This window comes from Electrophorus electricus, chromosome 8, assembly GCF_041902795.1.
Source record: "Electrophorus electricus isolate QZ-2024a chromosome 8, ASM4190279v1, whole genome shotgun sequence".
NCBI classification, from domain to species: domain Eukaryota; kingdom Metazoa; phylum Chordata; class Actinopteri; order Gymnotiformes; family Gymnotidae; genus Electrophorus; species Electrophorus electricus.
In genome coordinates, this window is record NC_137504.1 from 25,108,034 (window position 1) to 25,128,810 (window position 20,777).

Consider the following 20,777-nt stretch of genomic DNA (forward strand, 5'->3'; position numbering starts at 1 on the left):
TAAATTAGTCAGTCAGTAAGGGAGCAGTGTCAGTTGTCCTTTAAATATTCTGCAAATAGATGGGTCTTCAGTCTGCGTTTGAAGACTGCAAGGGACTCTGCTGTCTGGACAGCAAGCGGGAGTTTATTCCACCATCTTGGAGCCAGGACAGAAAATAGTCTCGATGCTTGTCGTCCATGAGACCTGAAGCAAGGTATTTCAAGCCGAGCCGTACTTGAGGTTTGAAGTACTCGAGGTACAGATCGGGCTTTGACCACTGACCTCATGTATGAAGGGGCTGGTCCATTTTTGGATTTGTAGGCAAGCATCAAGGTTTTAAATCTGATGCGTGCAGCTACAAGGAGCCAATGAAGGGAGCGCAGCAGTGGAGTAACGTGTGAACTTCGTCAGATTGAAGACTAGTCGTGCTGCTGCATTCTGGACAAGTTGTAGAGGTCTGATGGCTCTTAGAGGAAGACCAGCAAGTAGCGAGTTGCAGTAGTCTAGCTTTGAGTTCACAAGAGACTGCACAAGCACCTGGGTAGCTTCCTGCGAAAGAAAGGGTCAAATCCTTGGTATGTTACAAAGGAGGAATCTGCAAGACCAGGTTAGATTAGAAACATGAGTTGAGAATGACAATTGGTTGTCAAAAGTTATGCCCAGACTACGGGCAGCTTTGGATGGTGATACCAGGGAGTTCTCAAAGAAAACAGTGAGGTCATGGTAAGGGTTGGGAGTACCTGGGATGAACAGAAGCTCAGTTTTACTGGGGTTGAGCTTCAATTGGTGGGCTGTCATCCATGACGCAATGTCAGTCAAGCATGCCGAGATACATCTGGAGACCTGCGTGTCAGAGGGTGGAAAAGAAAGAAATAATTGAATGTCATTGGCATAGCAGTGGTAGGAGAAACCATGAGAAGATATTACATCACCAAGAGAACGAGTATACAAAGAGAAGAGAAGGGGGCCCAATACTGAGCCTTGTGGAACACCAGTGGAGAGTCTACACAGTTTGGATGTAGATTCTCTCCATGTCACCTGATAGGACCGTCCATCCAGATAGGACTGAAACCATCTCCAAGCAGAGCCAGTCACACTAAGCCTGGAAAGAACAGTTAGAAGAATGTTGTGGTTCACTGTGTCAAAGGCTGCTGAAAAGTCTAGAAGAATCAAAACAGATGACTGTTTGGCAGCTTTAGCGACATGAAGTTTCTCAGTCACTGCTACGAGGGCCGTTTCTGTAGAATGTGCCAGTTTGTAGCCAGACTGATTGGGATCATGCAGCTAGTTCTGGATGAGAAAAAGAGACAATTGATTATAAACTGCTCGTTCAAGGGCTTTTGAGAGGAAAGAGAGAAGTAATACCGGTCTGTAGTTGGTAACGCTGGAGCTGTCAAGTGTGGCCTTCTTGAGGATTGGTACCACCCTGGCGGTTTTGAATGCAGTAGGCACATATCCAGAAGATAAGGAGTTGTTGATATCCAGCACATATCCAGGAATACTGAAAGTGCTTTCATTCCGTTTCTCATCATGCTGTAATAAGCAGGAATTCCTTGTGTTCCTTCAGAAAGGCGTGTGTCTCGGCTACATTTGATGAGCCTTATGCTGGGACCCATCAGATAATTCTCCCTCCCCCACACGTTAACCCCATAATAATCCTCTTCTTTCCCCATCAGTCTTGGCCTATCCTGAGTCTACCAATCAATGCTTCTGAGGGACATCCATCTACTTACTGGCCCATTGTGCTTGTGTTCACATTTATTCACCTCTGCCTGGAGCGATTAATTCTGCAGGGCTTTAAAAAAAATTGAATCCCTAAACTTTCATCTGTTATGCAGCCTAAATTCATTGTGCAATACAATTTAATATTTACATTCTGTGTGTCTAAAAATATTAACTGGGGTGTATAATAAAATATTAGCTGGTGCTCAGCTCTGTAAAACAATCTGGATTATTTTAGTGTCATGTAGATTGAAGCTGTGGAGTTGATTCTTTTTTTTTGCGAAAGCACTGAAGGCAAGGAGCCAATTGTGGAAACATTTGATTGTGGAAGCATATTAGGTTGGGAAGCATGGTGGCACAGTGGTCAGCACTACTGCCTCACAGCTTCTGTGACTTGGGTTTGATTTCTAGCTTGATTTCTGCCTGTCTAGAGTTTATGTGTTCTCCCTGTGCCTGCATGGGTTTCTTTGGGTACTCTGGTTTCCTCCTGGCTGGTGTTTTTGCGGTGACTCTCTGTGTGTGTGCTCTGTCCAGGGTTAGCTCTTGTGTCAGGCCCTGTGCTGCTAGACTAGGTTCTGGATACCTGTGACCCTGAATTGGATTGAGCAGTTTAGAAGATGAATTACTTTCTTATGGCCTTTATTAGTTAACTGTATCAGTACGTTTTTGTTTGAAAATATATATTTTTTGTCATGGGTTTTTTAAAAATGTTTTTTCTGCCTGTAGTTTCTATAAACACTGTGCCCGTTTCTTTGGAAACAGACTCACATTGGATAAACAAAGCAGACATGTCTGCCAGTCCGATGGACAAAGTTTATGGAGATCATAATATTGGTCTGTTTTACGATTACCATCAGTGAATATTCAATTTACAGTGTCCCTAGTTTTATTACAGTAAATACTGTAGAGGTAAACATAAAGCCAACGGTATTGACAAAGTTGTAGAGAAGACACATTTCTTGCCGTTTTTTGTTAAATTTGATGGGCACCAGACATTAACCCCATGCATGTGACCCAGACAAGCATGGTCAGCTCTGATACTCTAATCTACCAGAGAGCAAGCAGCTCGCTTATCTGCTGTGTGTAAGGAGAGCTAGAATTATCATGAATGTGAACACCACATTAAAGTCCAGCTCACATGATCAGTGAGGGTTTGTATAAGATCATGCATACAGACTATAACAGAATAAATAACAAATAAAAACCTATTAATACATCATATATTACAACCAATATTAATAATGGTTGTCACATAGAATGGAATTTTTCATCATTACATAAAATGTACTATTTTAGCCTATATGGGTTTAAGAACTACACTTGCTAAACAGAAAAAAACCCAAATATTGTAAATAATCAGGAAGGAAAACAGACTAAAATATGGCAGATGGTTGATTTTATATTGTATGCCCAGAGACTAGTGAAAAAAGGTTAAACTGAATACTAAGAAAGAACAAGTAAAATGTTACATCACAACAATGAAAAAAACCTTTTCTTGTCTTCTTAGACAATTTCTCATCCTACACCTGGAATGAACATGTGCATAATTGAAAATGAATCGCAACCATTGCATGCATGCTTATACAATGCTTATACAATTATGTAACTGGGACACTTAAGAAAATACCCACACCCACACAAAATAAGCAGCTGCCAATGTGGAAATTGGTGCAGACAAACAAACAAAATAAATGCTAAAAGCATATTTTGAGTACTCAAAAAACATGATATACTGAACACGTTGAAGGCTTCCTGAGTAACAACCCAACATAGTCAGCCCAATATTGTACGATATGCAGTGTGCTAATACATGATCATTTACACACGGCATATGGCAATTTACTTGTATGCTGCTGAGGACATTAAAACACAAAAGCATAGTGACTAATGGTTTATGGATGACACGTTTCTCTTTCAACATTCATGCCATGGTGAAGCAGTGTCATAGGTGGACAGAAGCTGGGACTGATGTGTAAATGACGTGTGTGTGCCAGCAGTAGCTACACCTGCGTTCAAGCCCTTTCACATTCACAGCATATGAAACTACAACGCACATCACTCATGACTAAAAGAACACACACAGGCATTGTATTTTTACACTGGCACTGAGGTTTTCATTAGAGGCAAAGAGCTGAAACAACCACATACATACAAAGGTAAATGCACCCTATAATTTGTTGCATCGAGTAAGCATGTCAGTTTGATAAAATAAGGTAAGTGGTAAAGTAGAAGAGAGAAGCTTGACAGATTAACAAATTAGAAGAGTCTCCATTTCCCCTGCTACCAAGACTGGCAATTTGCCCTGTCCTGTGCATCTTCGAGTATGGTTTGTATATCAAGGAATTATCACATCTGATCTTTTACAGGTCAAATAAAATCTCAGTGTATATATTTAACTGTCTTCTTGAGGTTATTTCCCTTTATTTCATATGTATCCCCAGGTCTACATTCTCCTTTGCGCAATCAATAAGAGTTAAAGCACGCTGGCCTCTAGGTCTCAGGGTGGCTCACGGACCTGTAGAAACTTCCCGTTTCTGCCGTGAGGATGGGCTCTAACGAAACGGGCTCCAGCTGAGCGTTCCTATAGAGATGAGGGTCTGGCAGGCGCTGGAGGACAACCAGACCATCTCCACTAGGCTAAAATGGAGGAGACCAAGTGCAAAGCCACACGCCATGTCTGTCACATGGTGCCTTCCCAGCAGCACCCGGGACAGCCCCACCAGAAAGGCCCACATGACCAGCAAGATTCGCAGAGGCACAGCCAGCACCAGGTGCGAGAGCAGGAACTTGGACACCATCGCCGCCCTGCTGGCATGGGCTGCAGGGAATGAGTAGACGTCCATGGCTACGTAGTCCAGCAAGCCAGGGCTCATTTCCCATGGTCCTTTGCGCTTGACGAGTTTCTGGACTCCAGCCACAGTCATGATGTCAAGAATTAGAGCTGAAAGTAGAGGAAATTATTTCAATTATGATAAAGGATATCCATCTCAAATGATGGTTAATTAATTGCAAATTGGTCAATAAACGGGTACAGGGTCAACATTTATCTACACTATACAGCACAATACTTGTTGTGGCTAAGTAATATCATCTTCATACAAAGACATCATGCAGTTGGTCACATACCATTTAGACTTATACTGAAGTTCAGCTATACTGCCTAGTGATAAACACTGTAGTGTGACTCTCCCGTAAAATACACCATTTTAAAGCCAAAATGTTCACTATCTATTGCCTAATTACAGTTCCATTTATAGCGTGGATCTGTGCTGAGTTTCCCTACAGATACAACCAGCAATCCTACATTACATCTTTAAATAGAACTAATGTCACAGCTAAAAGAGAAAAGTGAGCCATTTGCAATGATTTATTAGGGTACAGATTATGGCAAAAACTTATCATTAAATATTCTCACTAACAGTTAATATATTAGTATTTAAAGAAGTAACTGCAGTTTGGGAGAAAAGCTACACCTAAAATCTCTTAATTTACATTTACATTTACATAAATGTACACACCCGCACCATGTGCTACCTACGGGTGAATGCATATCCTAAGGACTTTATCCAGAAGCATTATACATGCTTGATTTGGGAGTCCTACTGCAACTACTCAAGGGAACTTATGCACCCAATGCGCCAGCCACAAGAGCATTGCTTCTACACAGTTTTCTCACATGGGCAAAACTGGTGCAAATCCTGAACCAGATCAGTGTAAACAGGAATGCATCCAGATTCAGAGAGCAGCTCTATGCCTCCACAGGAGCTGCTGTCGGCTGTGGCCACATCAGCTAATTAGCTGCAGGTTATCAATTATCATGGTGTGCAGAAGTCCGAGCACTATCTTTGGCAGAATAGCACTCATGCGAAATGTACCAACATCAGAAAAATTGAGTCATTTCATCCATTGTTTCAAATACATGTTACAAATGTCATGCACCTGTCTGAGACTTTAAGAGTTTATTCAGTCAAATGATGGGTAGAGTTTGCTGTTCTTGTCAAGAATCGAGTGTACCTGATGCCCTAGTACATTCTTGTTTATAACTTAGTTTATAAACTAAAGAGAGTAATGATGACATGAATGAACACTGATCTAAAGTGACAGAAGTAGGGAGTATGTAATACAGTTTATTTTATACTGCTGTATAAAATAAAGCAGTATAAAATGATGGTTTTACTTCACACTAAAGAGTTCTCAAGAACCTAAAACAGGGAGAACTTTTACATGGTATCAACATAACACAGGCACAGCCATTTAAACAAAGTTCAGGAGAGGGATTTTAGATCACTGGGATTTAATATTGTTTCTTTAGTGTGCACTGTAAGAGACATAAATCTGCAACCAATGGTTGGAAATGTTAGAAGACTGACCTTTCTGCATATTACTTTTCACCATGTTGGCTTGGTTTTGCACAACCTAGTGAAACCATTCAAAAAAGGATATTTTTATAATTTAATGCCTAAAAAGAACAATAAGATCTCATCAAAAATGTTTCAAGAAACTTGGTGATGAGACTCTTGTCCATGTGCTCATTAGATTAGATCCGACATTTAACATTTAGGACATTTAGCTTATACTTTTGTTCAAAGCAACTTACAATTATGACCGAAAACAATTTGAGCAACACAGGGTCAAGGGCCTTGCTCAGTGGCCCAACAGTGGCAACTTGGCAGTGGTAGAGCTTGAACAGCAACCATCTGATAACTAGTCAAGGATCTTAACCACCACTGCCCAAAAATACAACTTGAGTCCAAAGAGAGAAAATATACAAGTCTGTTTATTATGGTGAGGCATTTGGAGTGAGATTGCCCACACAATACTGTAGGCAGTATGCTTATATAGTACCTGCCAAAAGCATCCTGATTGCTGCAATATTGTCTGTGTAGCTCTTATTCATTTAGCACAAGGTTCATTGGTTGGTAGTGACTATTAAGTGTTCTCTTCCTCTCTATCTACCTTACACACACACACACACACACACACACACACAAACACACTCACACACTCTCACACACTCACACTCTCTCTCTCACACACACACACACACACACACACACAGTCACACACACACACACACACACACACACACACACACACACACACACACACACACACACACACACACACACACACACACACAACACACGCGCGTGTGCAGGCATTTTATTGACTCAGGCATTTTTTTAGTAAAATGGTATGCAAGGAAAATGTTCACCAGAAAAAAAGCACTGGCTTTAGTGTATTTACCCAGCAGTAGATTGACTAGGACCTCTTGTCCCGCCAGGGTATTACTCCTTGTGAGACACACCAGAGTACCACAAATCCAAGTGATGCCGTGTCCGGTGAGCGCGAGAAGAGTGACCATTGAACGGACGCTGCCCCATGAAGACGACGTGTAGGCACAGACCCCGAGCCGTTTGGATAAATGTATGTCAATGGCCAGTAGGGAGTTCATGGCAATCCCCTTAAAGGACGGATTGAGCTGCATGCAGTCTTCCTCCGGCATTCTTTGCGGCTCTTTACGGTCCTTGGCGCCGTCCGTAGGCACGTGTGGGGGATCACTCTGCTGGCTTTGGTGGCTCTTGGCTTGACCCACTCTTCTGAATGCTCCGCGGTTCTCGCCGCTGCTGCTCCGCAAGGGTTGATTCAGTGATAAGAACTCGGGTCTGCCAAGGACGTTGCCGCGGTCGCGCGCTCTGGTTCGGCTCTGATTTATAGGCATCTTGCGTCCGTAACGTTCGTTTGATGACTGGTTTGTTTTGATGTTTAGGGGATGTGAAGATACCAGATGATATGCCGTATGTAGATCGTAAGGTCTAAGTGCGATGGGGGTTGTGATTCGGAACCGTGATAGCCTATATTTAGCTCTACCGGAATGCGTATGCGTTCTTGTTTATACTAAGACCAAGGGTGCAAACTAACCTATCAAAGAGAAACAAAGGCACACAGTATCAACAGTATTAGGCGGGCCATTATGAAAGGCTAGGCTTACACAACGCTGGCGACACATCTGACCTATATCCACTGATTAAAAAGCAATATTTAAATAGGATTGCTTGATGCTTAGAAACTATCCCAACGACAAATGCTTAAAAAAGCCTACCGCAGCGTCAGACAAGCCTTCTCTTACTTCCCCGCAGGCGGCTTGCTATCGAGGAGGTGCGACTAGAATGCAGATTTATGAGAGTTCTGTTAGGAGTGATGGAAACCGCTACCCCGATATGCATTGTGGTGTCCACTAGGATTGCGTATGTCTCTTTATTAAGAGCATATGTGATATATTGCTATTTGAATGGCCAAGATCTCCAAAGCGTGTCATGGAGCTAAATCTCCGCCACCTTCTTTCCAGGCGTTTCCGGTTTGAGGGTTGGCATTTTGCAAGGTGTTTAAAAGAGGTTTTATACACAACAAATATGTCAACAGCCATTAAATACAATATAAAAATACTAATTAGGAAAGGGCCAATTGCATGGCTCGTGCTAATTAGAACACACTGGAAATTTTAGGACTTAATTGTGACTAACAATTTATTTTTTGTTAGAAATCAAGAAATATTTGCTTATAATTTAAAATCACTAGTTATATTGCATTTAGTTTGCAATATTATTTTATTTAACAAAAGAAAAATCAAAGAAATAAAAGAAAAATCACCTATCGATCTGCATCATCACAGTACTCATAAAACAAAGCCTACTAACCTTAAGACGTTCACGATCCTTGCGTTACACTACATTACCCAGAATCCTCTTCTTCGTGGAGGGGAAGTGTCTTTGGAGGCACTTAAAATAACGGGGCTTGAGGCATATCGTCTGAAACAGTGTGGCAGCACAAACAGTCGGGGTTCACTGCAATGAAATTCTTAGGCAAGGGAATAATGAGACCGAATTAGGCTGTGGTGCAAAGACGTTCCAACAAAGAGATAAGAGGGAATGTTGCTATTATCTAAAATATTAATGTGTCCAATACATTTTTTTGCTATCATATATTTTTATTGACTGCCTGCATAGATACAGAAAGTTGACCCGGTTGCCTTTGGAATGCTGCAGTAGTGTCTCCGAATTCTGAAGAAGCACTCTACTTTTAATTTTCAGAAGACAAAGAAATGGAACATGATTAAATTCATACTTTTTGAATTTGAGCAAGATTCGTACTTTTCCACAGGATTGAAAACATCCAAACATGTAGGGAAATCAAGATTAAAACGTCTTCTGCCAAGCACACTGCAACTCTTTACTTTTAAGAAATTTTTAACTGGAATTACTTCTGACAATTACACGGTTTGTGGGTTTTACCTCATTAGAGTTCTGAGATAATCAAAATTAAATTGCATTTCTATCGACTGACATAACCGGGGATACCAGTCACACTCATACTATTAATTAGAGGCAGATATATCAATAAGGACGGCAACTTTTAATTCTGCGGCTAGCGTATTTAGTCTATTGCTTAGTTGGCGCATTTGCGTGCTTTTAATTTTACATTTTCTAATGCAAATGGGATCCATATTACAGATGTCAATATTATTTTTACGTAATAAGGACGCCGTAAGATTGCACTGTTTGATATACAATGTCCTATCGTCATAAAGTTTTCATAATTCGAATCAATTAGTATATTATGAATATTTCAGATGTTTGTGACAATTCATTCAAAGATGTAAGTCCGACGCTTCGAGCGAAACGCATCCTTATCATAATCCGTTTTATATCAACTACATGCTTGCAATACTGGACAAAATATGACGTCGAAATGTTACGTTAGCAGTTTCTGTAAACTGTGCTTAGCTCGGAATCAACCGGCAGTCTCTATAAGGCCATAAACTGAATTCGTGCCGTACGAGGCGCGTGGGAATGTCATTGAACGCACGTGCGCATGGCACTGTAGCCCTCGAGACGTCTGCTCGCTGCTGAAGGAGGACAAGGTAAAGAAAGTTGCATATGTAGTGACCGCGTTCTGAAAGGGGAGAGATGAGGTTCGAAACTAGGCACAAGTGTCCAGAGGTACTATTGCCATAGCCTACTGAAATCTCGAGGAGCGCACCCACATTAATCACCTCAAAAAATAAGAGGAAGAAGACAAACCGAATGGAGAGTCCTCTGTTTCACCCCTCCATTTAATTTCTATTCCGTGAAAGAAGAAAATACGAATGCAATTTTTGCGGAGATAGTTTCCATGCGTCAGTCTCCTTCAGACGCTAGGACATTTTTGTGGATTTTATTTCTGTTAAATGCAATGGGCTGCATTCAGAGTATTAGGTGTAATCCAAAGAGCTTCCGTGAGAGTATCATGGTTCTCGAGGTGAACTGCTCTATCGATTCCAACCCTACGAGCATTGACGAGTCATCTAGCGTGGTCCTGCGCTACCGGACACCGCACTTCCGAGCGTCAGCTCGCGTATTGGTACCGCCTGTGGCCGGAAAGGAGACATGGACCGTTGGATGGATTCAAGCATGCAACCACATGGAGTTCTACAACAAATACGGATCGAAAGGGATGTAAGTACCTTCTAAGCAGCATTGCAACTTTTTAGAAATTGCACATTGTCATAATCACTATTATCACTCAGCAAACATGAACAGAAGGGGAGAAGAGTTTGAAAGCCTTCTCCCCTTTCATGACAGTCATGAAACCGTGTTTACACCTGTGTCTTGCACCAGTCCTAAGCGCATGGAAGGTATGATGGGGAGTTTCAAGATCTGTTTATATGCAGCCTCAACACGCGTACAGTTTCCGCTGCGCTCGAAAAGCGCATTTCCGTATTCAGCTCATCTTGAAAAACGAAGAAAAGAAAATCCAGCGAACAGCAACCGATGGCAATTAGAGAAATGTACATTACATGCATATGTGCATATCTGAAACTTATCGCAAGGTGCAGACTGCGCATGATGTCTTCCAAAAATCAAGCAGGCAGCCTAGTGATGCGTAATGCACCTGATAACAGCATATGGATATACAGTAATGGTGCGTCGCAAATGTTCTCTCACGACCATCAATCACAAATCAAAAATATTAAAAGGTGTCTTGCAAATATAGCATCATTTATCGAATGAACTACAGATTTTGCACCTGAAAAATATACGTATTGTTTGGGAAGTGCAAATTCTGACATTTCCGTATTGCTTTCCGCAACAGGCTGTATCTACATATGTCACTTTTGACATCTTAGGTCATGGTGCAAATAACCATACCATGCTGCATACACACAATTACACCGTTTAGACCCACTTTAAAAAGGCAAAACCTTAAAATATGTGCAAAAGTGACATAGTAAAATATTTAAGGAATTAGAGGATTAACATGTCAGAAATGTCAAAGAATTCTGTTTAAGAATTTAAGGTAGCTGCTGTCCATAAGCAAAGACAAAATTAATATAAATGAAAAAGTTTTAAATCATGTAATTTAACAGGCTCAGCATATTGCCTTTCATAAACAGTAGTTTCAGGTGTTACTGACTTTAGCACTGCTGTTGACAGTACAACATCATAACAAAATAGGTCTGATTATGCTTAGCAGAGTATGTTAGGTACATTTCCCTATATAGTTCTGACTTTTGTCAGAAATTTGCCAGTATTTGGTGAAGTGCTGCTTAGAAACTACTAACTACAGGAAAATACATAATCATACATGCAACCAGTTTCGAGGAAACGTAAAACACAAAGACCGTTGGTGGTTTTCATTTCAGATCATGCAGCTCAGACATCTCATGACATTATGTAGCCCACATACTGTCACTACTGCTCATGGCCTACTTCTTGTAGGACTATACTTTGTGGAAACTTTGCCCTATTTCCCTATAATAAAAAGAACAAACAAGCAAATACCCCCCCCCCCCCCCCCCACACACACACACACATTACTGTGTCACATCTTAAGGCAACATGTTTGAAAATACCAATGCTGTTTGAACAGGGTCTACAAGCTTGTGCAGACCTTGTGTGGGATTTCTTATGCACCCCCTACTGTGGTTAATTAATTGTAATTTATTAATTTGGGTTCCTATGTTGAAATGGTGATTGCGATATGTGTGTTGGTGTTTCAGTATCTCTGTAATCAGGGGCAAACCTACTGAAAGCAGTGGAGGGCCCTTTAGCTGCAATGTGGTCATTTAGGGTTAAATCCCAGTGATGCTGCATCCTGTAGAAGAGCTGAAATGAAGCAGGAATAAGAGCAAGTCAGAATGCCTTGAACTAGTGTATACTGTGTGCTGTCAATGTCACTGCCTTTATAACTACTGAATAACTACTGAACATGCTTCATATGCACACCTGCATTTTAAGGACCTTTAGGAGTTTGTCCTGTATTCTTTCTTACTGAAATTCCTTACTGACACCATATGAACATTGTTGAATCTAACACACACAGCTTCTCCCAAAGTAAACCCAAGCCGGTCAAGGATAGAGGTATTTCTAGGTATAGACAGATTTATGAAAGAAGCTGCATAAGTTTTGTAAGGTGCACAGTGAACAGAAAGGAAATTCCTTGCCTCCCACTTTCTCTCATGCACACACTGACACAGACAAACACAGGGTCACTCAGACTCTGAGACGACTGATGTTGTGCAGTCTGCTTGTGCTGGTGTGAACCAACCACTTTTCTGTGTCTCCATGCCATGTACTCTTTAAAGTCATCTGAACATCACAACGGCAGCCATTGCCAACCATCAAAATGCAACAATACACAAATCAGGACCAATTTTTTTTTTAATAAGCCAACTAACACATCACTTAAAGAGAGTCTGTCCTGGAAGTAGTTCATATTAACACAGTCAAAGGAACAAGTAAACAAAATACAGTAGAACTGAGGGAAAAAACAGAGCTTATAGTAAATATTTAGAATGATTTTTGCTATTTCTAGAAATTACACTATTCATAGTAGAACAGTATTGACAGTAAGATAATTTACCCATTTCAGTGCAGATTTAACAATCTACAAAGAACCTAGTGACTGGCCTATAATATCAGCCCTGGTGTTATGTAGGCAATGCTAAGAGTGTGCAGTTAATTTCTATGTAAGAATAATAATAAGGTCGAGCCCTATTAACCGAGGTTCCAGCCAGTCTGAACGATGCACTTTGACCTGCTAATTAACAGCTCTATGTTAAAATACACACTCTCGTGCAGACACATTGATTAGCCACTCGTCTTTCAGCATTAGATCATCCATTAAATGTAAATGGAGAAGGTGTTCTCTAGCACAAGAGTACAGCCTCTGGTTTTTTAAGCCAGTGGTTTCATTTCTGGTGTTGAATAAAGAAGCACTTAGTGAACGTTACAGTCAATCATTGTCATCATAAGACAGGAAGTCTGTAAAAAAACCCCACAAGGTATGTGTGAATGTTTGCCTCTGCTTCAGCACTGCAGAAAACCTGTCCTTCACAGTGAAAAGTGTGCATGCGCATGCCCTTATTTTGGCAGGCTGAACACATGGTATCATACTGCAGTGAGGAGAACAGGCCTCTTGTTTCCTGTGTACTACTTGTATTAAATTTATACTTCTTTTCAGCAGCTGTTTGGAATATTAACTTTCCAGACTGAAAATAGATGAAAGAAGTATACCTTCAAACATTTTAGCTTGACCTCTTTTTTAAAAATGTCACTGCTGTCACACACACACACACACACACACACACACACACACACACACACACACACACACACACACACACACACTGTGCTTTAATCTACTCCTGCTGTCGGGTAAATGCCTGTGTATTTCTGCTCATGTGGCTCCCGGTCAGGGCCATACTGCTGATCCCGCGAGTTCTAAGTGAACAAGGTCGACGTTTTCAGAACAGCCAGAACAGCCTGCGAGGCGGGACTTCTAGGAGCCTCGAGCTTCGCTCCTCACTGGCTGCGCACTGATGCCTCTGCTGAACTTTGTGTGGCGTGATAATACCTGCCATTGTTGGAGTGATTTACTAGGCAAGCCAGATGATCTTGGGAGTTGTTGGGAGCTTAAAAGAGACACACACAATGTTTACAATGGCTGTGATGTTCTTTGAACAAGAGGTGACTTTAATTCCCTCCCCTCTAACCTAGAAAGCCCCAAACATGAAAATGTGATGCAGTCACTATGCTATCTTTAACCTGATCCTACACAAGTCTTTAGCCTTCAGCAACTTCTGCTCCAATACTACCTTTCTCACCAATTTGCCATGGTTACCAAAGAATCCTTAACTCAGTGAATTTTCGTGGTGGTTTTTCCTGATTGGTCTTCTGGGCTATTTTCCAAAGTGGTCATCTGTGTTTCTGTCTCGCAGGTCGAGCTGGGAGCTCCCAGACCTGCGCGATGGTAAGATCCAGGCCATCAGCGACTCAGACGGTGTCAACTACCCCTGGTATGGCAACACCACAGAGACTTGCACCATCACGGGCCCCACCAAGAAGGACACCAAGTTCACCGTCAGCATGAATGACAACTTTTACCCGAGTGTAACGTGGGGCGTGCCTGTTAGTGACAGCAACGTGCCAATGCTGAGCAGCATCTGGCGAGACCAGAGCTTCACCACGTGGCTGGTGGCCATCAACCAGGCATCGGGGGAGACACTGGTGTTGCAGACGGTGCGCTGGCGCATGAAACTGCACATCGAGGTGGACCCGGATAAGCCGCTCGGCAAGAGGGCCAGGCTGCGTGAGCCCTTCACACAGCAGCAACCACAGGTGCTGGGCAAGAACGAACCAATCCCACCCAACGCCATGGTCAAGCCCAATGCCAACGATGCCCAGGTTCTCATGTGGAGACCTCAGACTGGGGATCCGGTGATGGTCATCCCACCCAAGAACTAATATGTATACACATATGAAATGGAAATAAAACCACTGGAGGTGCGTCATCTTGCTCTCCTGGAAATGTGAACAAGGAGCAGTGGAACAAAGTGCAACCTTTCTACCTTCAAAATGGGTCGGGAATCACTGTGCTACATAAAGTAATTGCAAAAACAAAACAAATATACTTTTTTTTTTGAGGACCGGGACTGGGTGTGTGCAAGTGTGGGAGTGTTAGCTTTGCAGCCATATAAGAGAATGTGGCTAATTTGTATGTATGCGCTGGGAAACCAGCTGTATTTATTTATTTGGATGCATTTAGGCGGGGCGCAGTAGTATGACTTGCTTAAGGCATTTTTTTGTGCTCAAATATATGAGTACTGGAAAACAATTGAGTCCAAAAGGACACTTTTGGAGTTTTAAATTATTTTTTTTTTAAAACATGAAACATTCAATCCATGCTGCCTTAAGTTTACATTGCTCTTACTGCAGACTTTTAGCCTTAAATGACATGCAGTGCAGTAAACCCTCATCGATCTGCTACACATGATCTGTGGTACACTTGATGGGGGTTGTGTTCCTTTCATAGCGTGTTCTCTTCATAGAGAACCTCTTTTTAAAGCACATTTCAAGATCTATTTGTAGATTAACTTTTAATGAAAAAAAAACAGACACGAGGGCTGTGATGAGGAAAGAGGACGTCTGATTTAGACACTGCAGATATGGCAATAACTCTTCATTCAAATAGTGGCTCTTTAGAGAGCTTAGTGCTTTCAGAAAACCATTAAACAGTAGAGAGCTTGCATGTCCTGGAAATGGAGCAGGCCCTCAGTAGAACACAGCACGTTAGCCCTTCAGTCCAACTCAGCTTCCTAGAGCGGGCTCTTTTGCTCTCTGGTTGTGGCTCCGGTAATGATCAAACTTGATTAGACAGCAGATGCACGCCAGACACGGGCCCCTGTGGGCTGAACATCACTTACGTCAGGACGGAGTGAAATAAATTAGTGAACCTCACAAGTCTTCCTCTTCCCCTTGTGCTCATCAGCTGAACTCTGGCTACATCTCACCAATCTGAAGCAGAGAATATTTTTACACGGTGTAAAGACGTTCTGTATAAACAATGGGAATTTAAGCAAACAACAAAACAACTAAAGACTGATGGTTACAATTTATGTTTGTTTTGAACCACTGTCAGCCCCTCAGTATTGCAGTATCTGGTCCAGTTTTTCAAACCAGGAAATGTTGAGAAATGAAAATTCTATTTTTAAATACATATAGTTTGTCTTCCTTTCCCTTCACCCCATGTTTGCTCGAAACCAACAAGTTTCCCCCCTGACATGAATGTCCCAGACAGATTCATGGAGAGAGGAATAATCAATAATCTCATAGAAAATTTACCATGCATGCTGGGAGACAGGGACAGAGAATGGATATTTAACAATTGAGCTCTAACACAGCACTCTACGCAAGGCCTGACAGGCACTACATACTTTTAACCATCTACTTGGACAGGTTTGTTCTGAGGGACTCATTACCTCAGAATAGCTCACATAAACATGTAATAACATTTCCACTAATGCTCCAGAGGTAGGCAGGTTACTACTATACAAACCAAATTAAACTAATTGACCCCCATTAGCATGTATTAATTGGTAGGTAGGTTAGCGTGTATGAGTTCATTTCAATTAGGTATTACTTAATGGATATTAATTGATATAGCAAAGCTTCTGGGTTTTTTTTTTAGGTTTGAGAGTATGTGTGTTAAGCATCAGTATGTTTGTGAAAGTGAACATTACCAGTGCTCAGCAGAACCTGAAATACTTAGTTTGGGTCCACTGTGACATAAGGGTCATCTCCCAGAATCTCAGATTTTGATGCTATTTAGTTGATGAGTGGAGGTTGACCTGAAACTAACTCCACCTTAGTAATGATGATTAAACAATTACTCATCAAAGGTTTTCCTGCATGTGTCATGCCCTAATTAAGATACAGAAATGCACAGGTGCTCTTTTAAGTGCTTTATAATGGTGCAAAATGATTTTTTTTGCTAAATTTAAAAAAAAAGAAGGAAATTTTAATTTAATTTTTAAAAATGAGTCTCCTATTTTATTTGCACCAATTTATATTATGTGAGGCCCCAGGACCTTACAAAGCTCTTGTTTATAAAGCCGCAAAGGTTTATGGTATACACCACTTTGCAGGAATCTCCGCCATTGCCCTCGTGTGTGTGGATTCGGTGTGGATGGAGTTCAAGGTGGATTCTTTTGCTGTGATACCTACACTCTCCTCTCCCTCCCCAGTCCTTCCAGGGCTGTTGCCATGGATAGTTCTTCATTATAACAATATTTCAACATTTTTTATAACAGATTGGAGCATCATGTATGAAAAATTGGAGGTTCAACTGGAGGTTCATTTTCAAATTCTGATTTTAAATGTTTTTATATTTTTTAAATTTTGGAAAAAAAAGTCCCTTGTATTGTCAAAAAAATGTATTTTTTCAGAAACGTTTACATTGAGTTAGTTTCAGGTCAACTTCCACCCGTCCAATAATGGCATTAAAACCAGAGATACCAAAGAACAAGTCCTGGTTGAATTGGTGTGGAATCACCAATACAGTAGTTGCGTCTGATCTACTGGTTTTCCTGATGTAAATTATACATAGTCCTAAAATGAATTTTTGGAGAATTATAGAATTCTGCGAATTCTAGAGAATTTATTTTTGGTCTCATGCCATTTACATTCTAACTGAGTCCAAAACCGGTCTCTGTCTATGTCTGGAAAGCCAGCACAGTGTGTATTCAACTGTTGGCTGTTTTCAAACTAGCTTTAAAGATTCCATACAGATTTTATAGTGAGATCAAATTATTTTTTCCAGAGAGGAATGAACTGAAAATTCCACCCAAGTAGCTAACATGAGGCAGAGCTACATCTTGTGAACACTCAGTGAAAGTCTATCTATAATTGAAAGAAAGTAGCTGCCATTTGGATCTATAGCTGGGCTTAGATTTGATATGCTGGGGTTGGTGACCCTGTTCCTTCAAGTCTAGCAACACCAAGGTCATGGGCTTGATTCCCAGGGACTGCACACACTGTCAGACTGATATCTGTATGTAAGTTGCTTTAGGTAAGAGAATCTGTAAATGGATTTTTTATTTCCTTAAAAAAGAAGAGCTTCTTCATGGCTCTGGAGTGGATGTGATTTGAACCCCCTCCGCTATGGATTTATCTTTGTGCACATGTGATTTTGAAGGGTTTACATAATTGCCACTACTCCCTCGCCCCCTTATTAGGATATATAGAAATAAAGACATGAACCCGAGAGCCAGAGCAGTAGATGAAACCTGAGCCATCAGTAGATGTATTCCACTGTAGTTTGAAGGCTTAATTACATTAAACGCCTCATCACCCAACAGCTATGACGCTTTTATTGCGCTAGCTGTGGGCTCCACCTGCTCACTTTGGCTTTCTGGTCAGTCATTAGGGGTCAGTCATCAGAGCCGAGAGGCAGACAGGACCCTGCTGCTGCCTGACTATGGTGAAAACATGATGTCCATACACCCAACAGCCAGTGTGTAACTGTGCACATCCGAAGCATCGTTACGTTATGGTAGGTGAAGTTTAATAGTTTAATCATCTCATGGCACACCTTTGTCTTTTGAAGGCTTCTGGGAGGCTGTCGTGCCCTGTGGGATTCACACATCCAGCTGGAGGAGATGGGGAATTGTTGCGGATGTGGGGAGTGTGTACCCACAGCTCTGTAGCGGTGCTCGCTGCCTACAGAGGGTGAGCAGCTGGACCGCGCAACAGCCCAGGGTCCGAGGTCGCTGTGAGCCCCAATTCTGCAGGTGTGCTTTAGATCAAACCATCTTCCCATTATTTGCTGTTAGGCAGCAGCTGCCTTGGGAGATTCGATTTGCACAACTCTGGTCACCCTTAACTAAGCCCTGTAGTGTTTGGTTATGTTTTGCCATGTGAAGAAAGCATGCTTAGTGTGCTCTATACCAATCTCTGTGTGCATTCATTCACACTGTGTGACTAGTACACAGAGCAGTGGTGGAGGTGTGATTAGACTGAGGGTGTTGTTTACCCAGACTAAGCCATGCAGAGCACTATAGGTTGGCCAGTGACAGCCCACAGAGACAGACTTGGTCATTCGGTAGAATCCCCATAGGTTCAAAACAAACAAAACATAGAACTAAAAAAATAACACCTTTAGAAATGAGTAATCCTAAGCCTTTTTGGAAAGTTTTTTTTCCCTCCCATGATTTCTTTTTTTTTTTGGTCATAGTTGAGGAGATGAATGTGTCATGCAGCATACAAGCGAACAGAGGGAATACACAACACCAAGGATGGGAACCTAGTTGTGGTTTGTAGTTTCGTTTTTTAGGACTATTTTCTTAGACCTGCCACGAACAAGCCTTTGCCAAGACAGCATAAAAATGTCCACTGCCTGTATATTGTGCAAGCACCTACTCAAATGTGGCAATCACACAATCATGAACAGATTCTGTTCAGATATTTGAACAGAATTTGCCGACCTCCGTATTTGGGTACATGATAAAGTTCATTAACCAAAGGCCGAGAGTCTGCTGCTCCTGCAAAAAAGGAACTGAATACCAGCAGCTGTTACTGTCAGTACTGTTATTAACATCAGTACCACCCATAGTACTGCATTCACTATTAGTTCTTAATATTACAGTCTAATATACTCTTACTCAGTTTTCAGAATTATTTCTCAAATGCCTGTGTCGAGCATTACCTTATACTCAATCTTATTCTGACAGCAGAAGAGAATCTACCCTACGTCACAGTATGGTGACACCAAGCATGATAGTACAGAAGTCCTTGTTCTGTATGGCCCATACCAAAACACCGACTTGCTGTCTCTATGGTGACTGGCTGAAGTTTCCCGAGGCCTTTTGCTTGTAGGTGCATGTTTGTTTTGCTTTTCATTACTCTGGGGGAAGAGTAGATGAGGTGTGCTTCTCTGCACTATTCACACAAGGGGCTATATTATTATACTTTCCATTTGTTTCTACATACAAATCTATATTATACAAAACGTGATTTTTTTTGTTGTTTTATAGTAGCTTTGCCATTGAAATTGATACTTGAAAAAATGTTATTGGCAAAATATTTAAAACTGTGACAATGAATAATGTGAAAACAAAACTTTTAATGAAATAATAATAATAATAAAAAAAAGCAAATCTAAAATACTTCATGGTCTTGATTTAAAATATGATGATGGCATCTTTCATATTTCATTGACTAGTTCATGCCATATATAATGCCATATATTGCAAGCTCACTGTTCACCAGGTATTCAGTGTCTATTAAGTCACTATTACATTATGCTTCATTTGTCGCTTACTCTTTGGACTGAGTTTTGATCTGTAACGTGCGCCAAGGTGAACCGAGGAAATAAGCTCAGCAGAGAGTGGGCATCTCAACTCCACTGCAAATGTGCAAAGTCAAAGAGGAGAAATGGGGCAATGAAAAGCCAAGACACAGCAAGCTGGAAAACAAACAAACAATCTCACTCTCTCACACACACACACACACACACACACACACACACACACACACACACACACAAGGACCAGCGAAGCAGGTGCTTAAGGAGGCAGGAGGAAGTGAGAGTGGTGGGTAGAGGATGTGGAAGTGAGTCTGGCTTTTTGAGATTGCACAAGCGAAAGAGGGAGGAAGGGGAAAATACAGCCCTCCGAGACTGAAGAGAGAGCAAGAAGGCGAGGAAAGCACAGCCAGCCAGCCCGAGTGCGAGTGAAGCATGCTGGATTATTAACGACAGCGTCTGGGGAGTCAGTATTACATACTCACTTCACTGCCGCAGGGGGCTAATAAATCAATTAGATGGTGTATGTGCTCCTCATCACTGCCCTTTGGAATCCGATTTTCCTCGCAGATATAGATACTGATGAGGCCCTGAAGTCATTAACAAAAAAGTCCAACAGTTCTCTTACTATTATTGCTGTTCTGAGATCAGTTTATCTACCACTCTGGCCTTAACCGCTATCTATCCTAGACCTAATTATCCTAAGGACTGCAGTGCTATGAGTGTCTCGGCTATTAAAGGGAGTGATTAAAATGATCATTGGGCTACTGTAGCCCAGTGTTGCTATTGGCTTCGATTTTGGTAGCCTCATCCCTGGTCTGCTCTACATAAACACCTGCAGGTTTGTACGTTAGGGACTGGGTGCTATGATGACAGCAAGCACACAGTGGCACAGCAAACTCAAAGGGAAACCATAGAAACTCTTGTGACAAACCTCCGCTTCTGAAGATCCAGGG

The 20,777-nt window shown here is 41.5% G+C and overlaps 2 protein-coding genes across 7 annotated transcripts; one reads left to right on the plus strand and one right to left on the minus strand.

Moving 5' to 3' along the window:
- Window positions 1-2,323: 2,323 nt before the first annotated feature.
- On the minus strand, window positions 2,324-8,352 carry LOC113587011 (inactive phospholipid phosphatase 7). Its single transcript, XM_027025483.3, has 3 exons — window positions 7,805-8,352; window positions 6,949-7,623; window positions 2,324-4,642 (listed from the first exon to the last, which is right to left on the minus strand). The coding sequence occupies exons 2-3, from the start codon at window positions 7,421-7,423 to the stop codon at window positions 4,254-4,256; spliced, it is 864 nt and encodes a 287-aa protein (XP_026881284.2). The 5' UTR covers window positions 7,424-7,623; window positions 7,805-8,352; the 3' UTR covers window positions 2,324-4,253.
- Window positions 8,353-8,491: 139 nt separating this feature from the next.
- fam78ab (family with sequence similarity 78 member Ab) lies at window positions 8,492-19,675 on the plus strand. Of its 6 annotated transcripts, none has more exons than XR_014124928.1 (4): window positions 8,492-10,196; window positions 13,961-18,310; window positions 18,754-18,831; window positions 19,250-19,675. XR_014124928.1 is itself a non-coding variant. In XM_027025897.3 (2 exons), the coding sequence occupies exons 1-2, from the start codon at window positions 9,874-9,876 to the stop codon at window positions 14,484-14,486; spliced, it is 849 nt and encodes a 282-aa protein (XP_026881698.1). In that variant the 5' UTR covers window positions 8,492-9,873; the 3' UTR covers window positions 14,487-19,675. The 6 variants fall into 6 exon arrangements, 1 of the variants encoding a protein (XP_026881698.1); XR_014124927.1 differs by having other exon boundaries at window positions 19,253-19,675; XR_014124926.1 differs by having other exon boundaries at window positions 13,961-18,831.
- The last annotated feature ends 1,102 nt before the right edge of the window (window positions 19,676-20,777 follow it).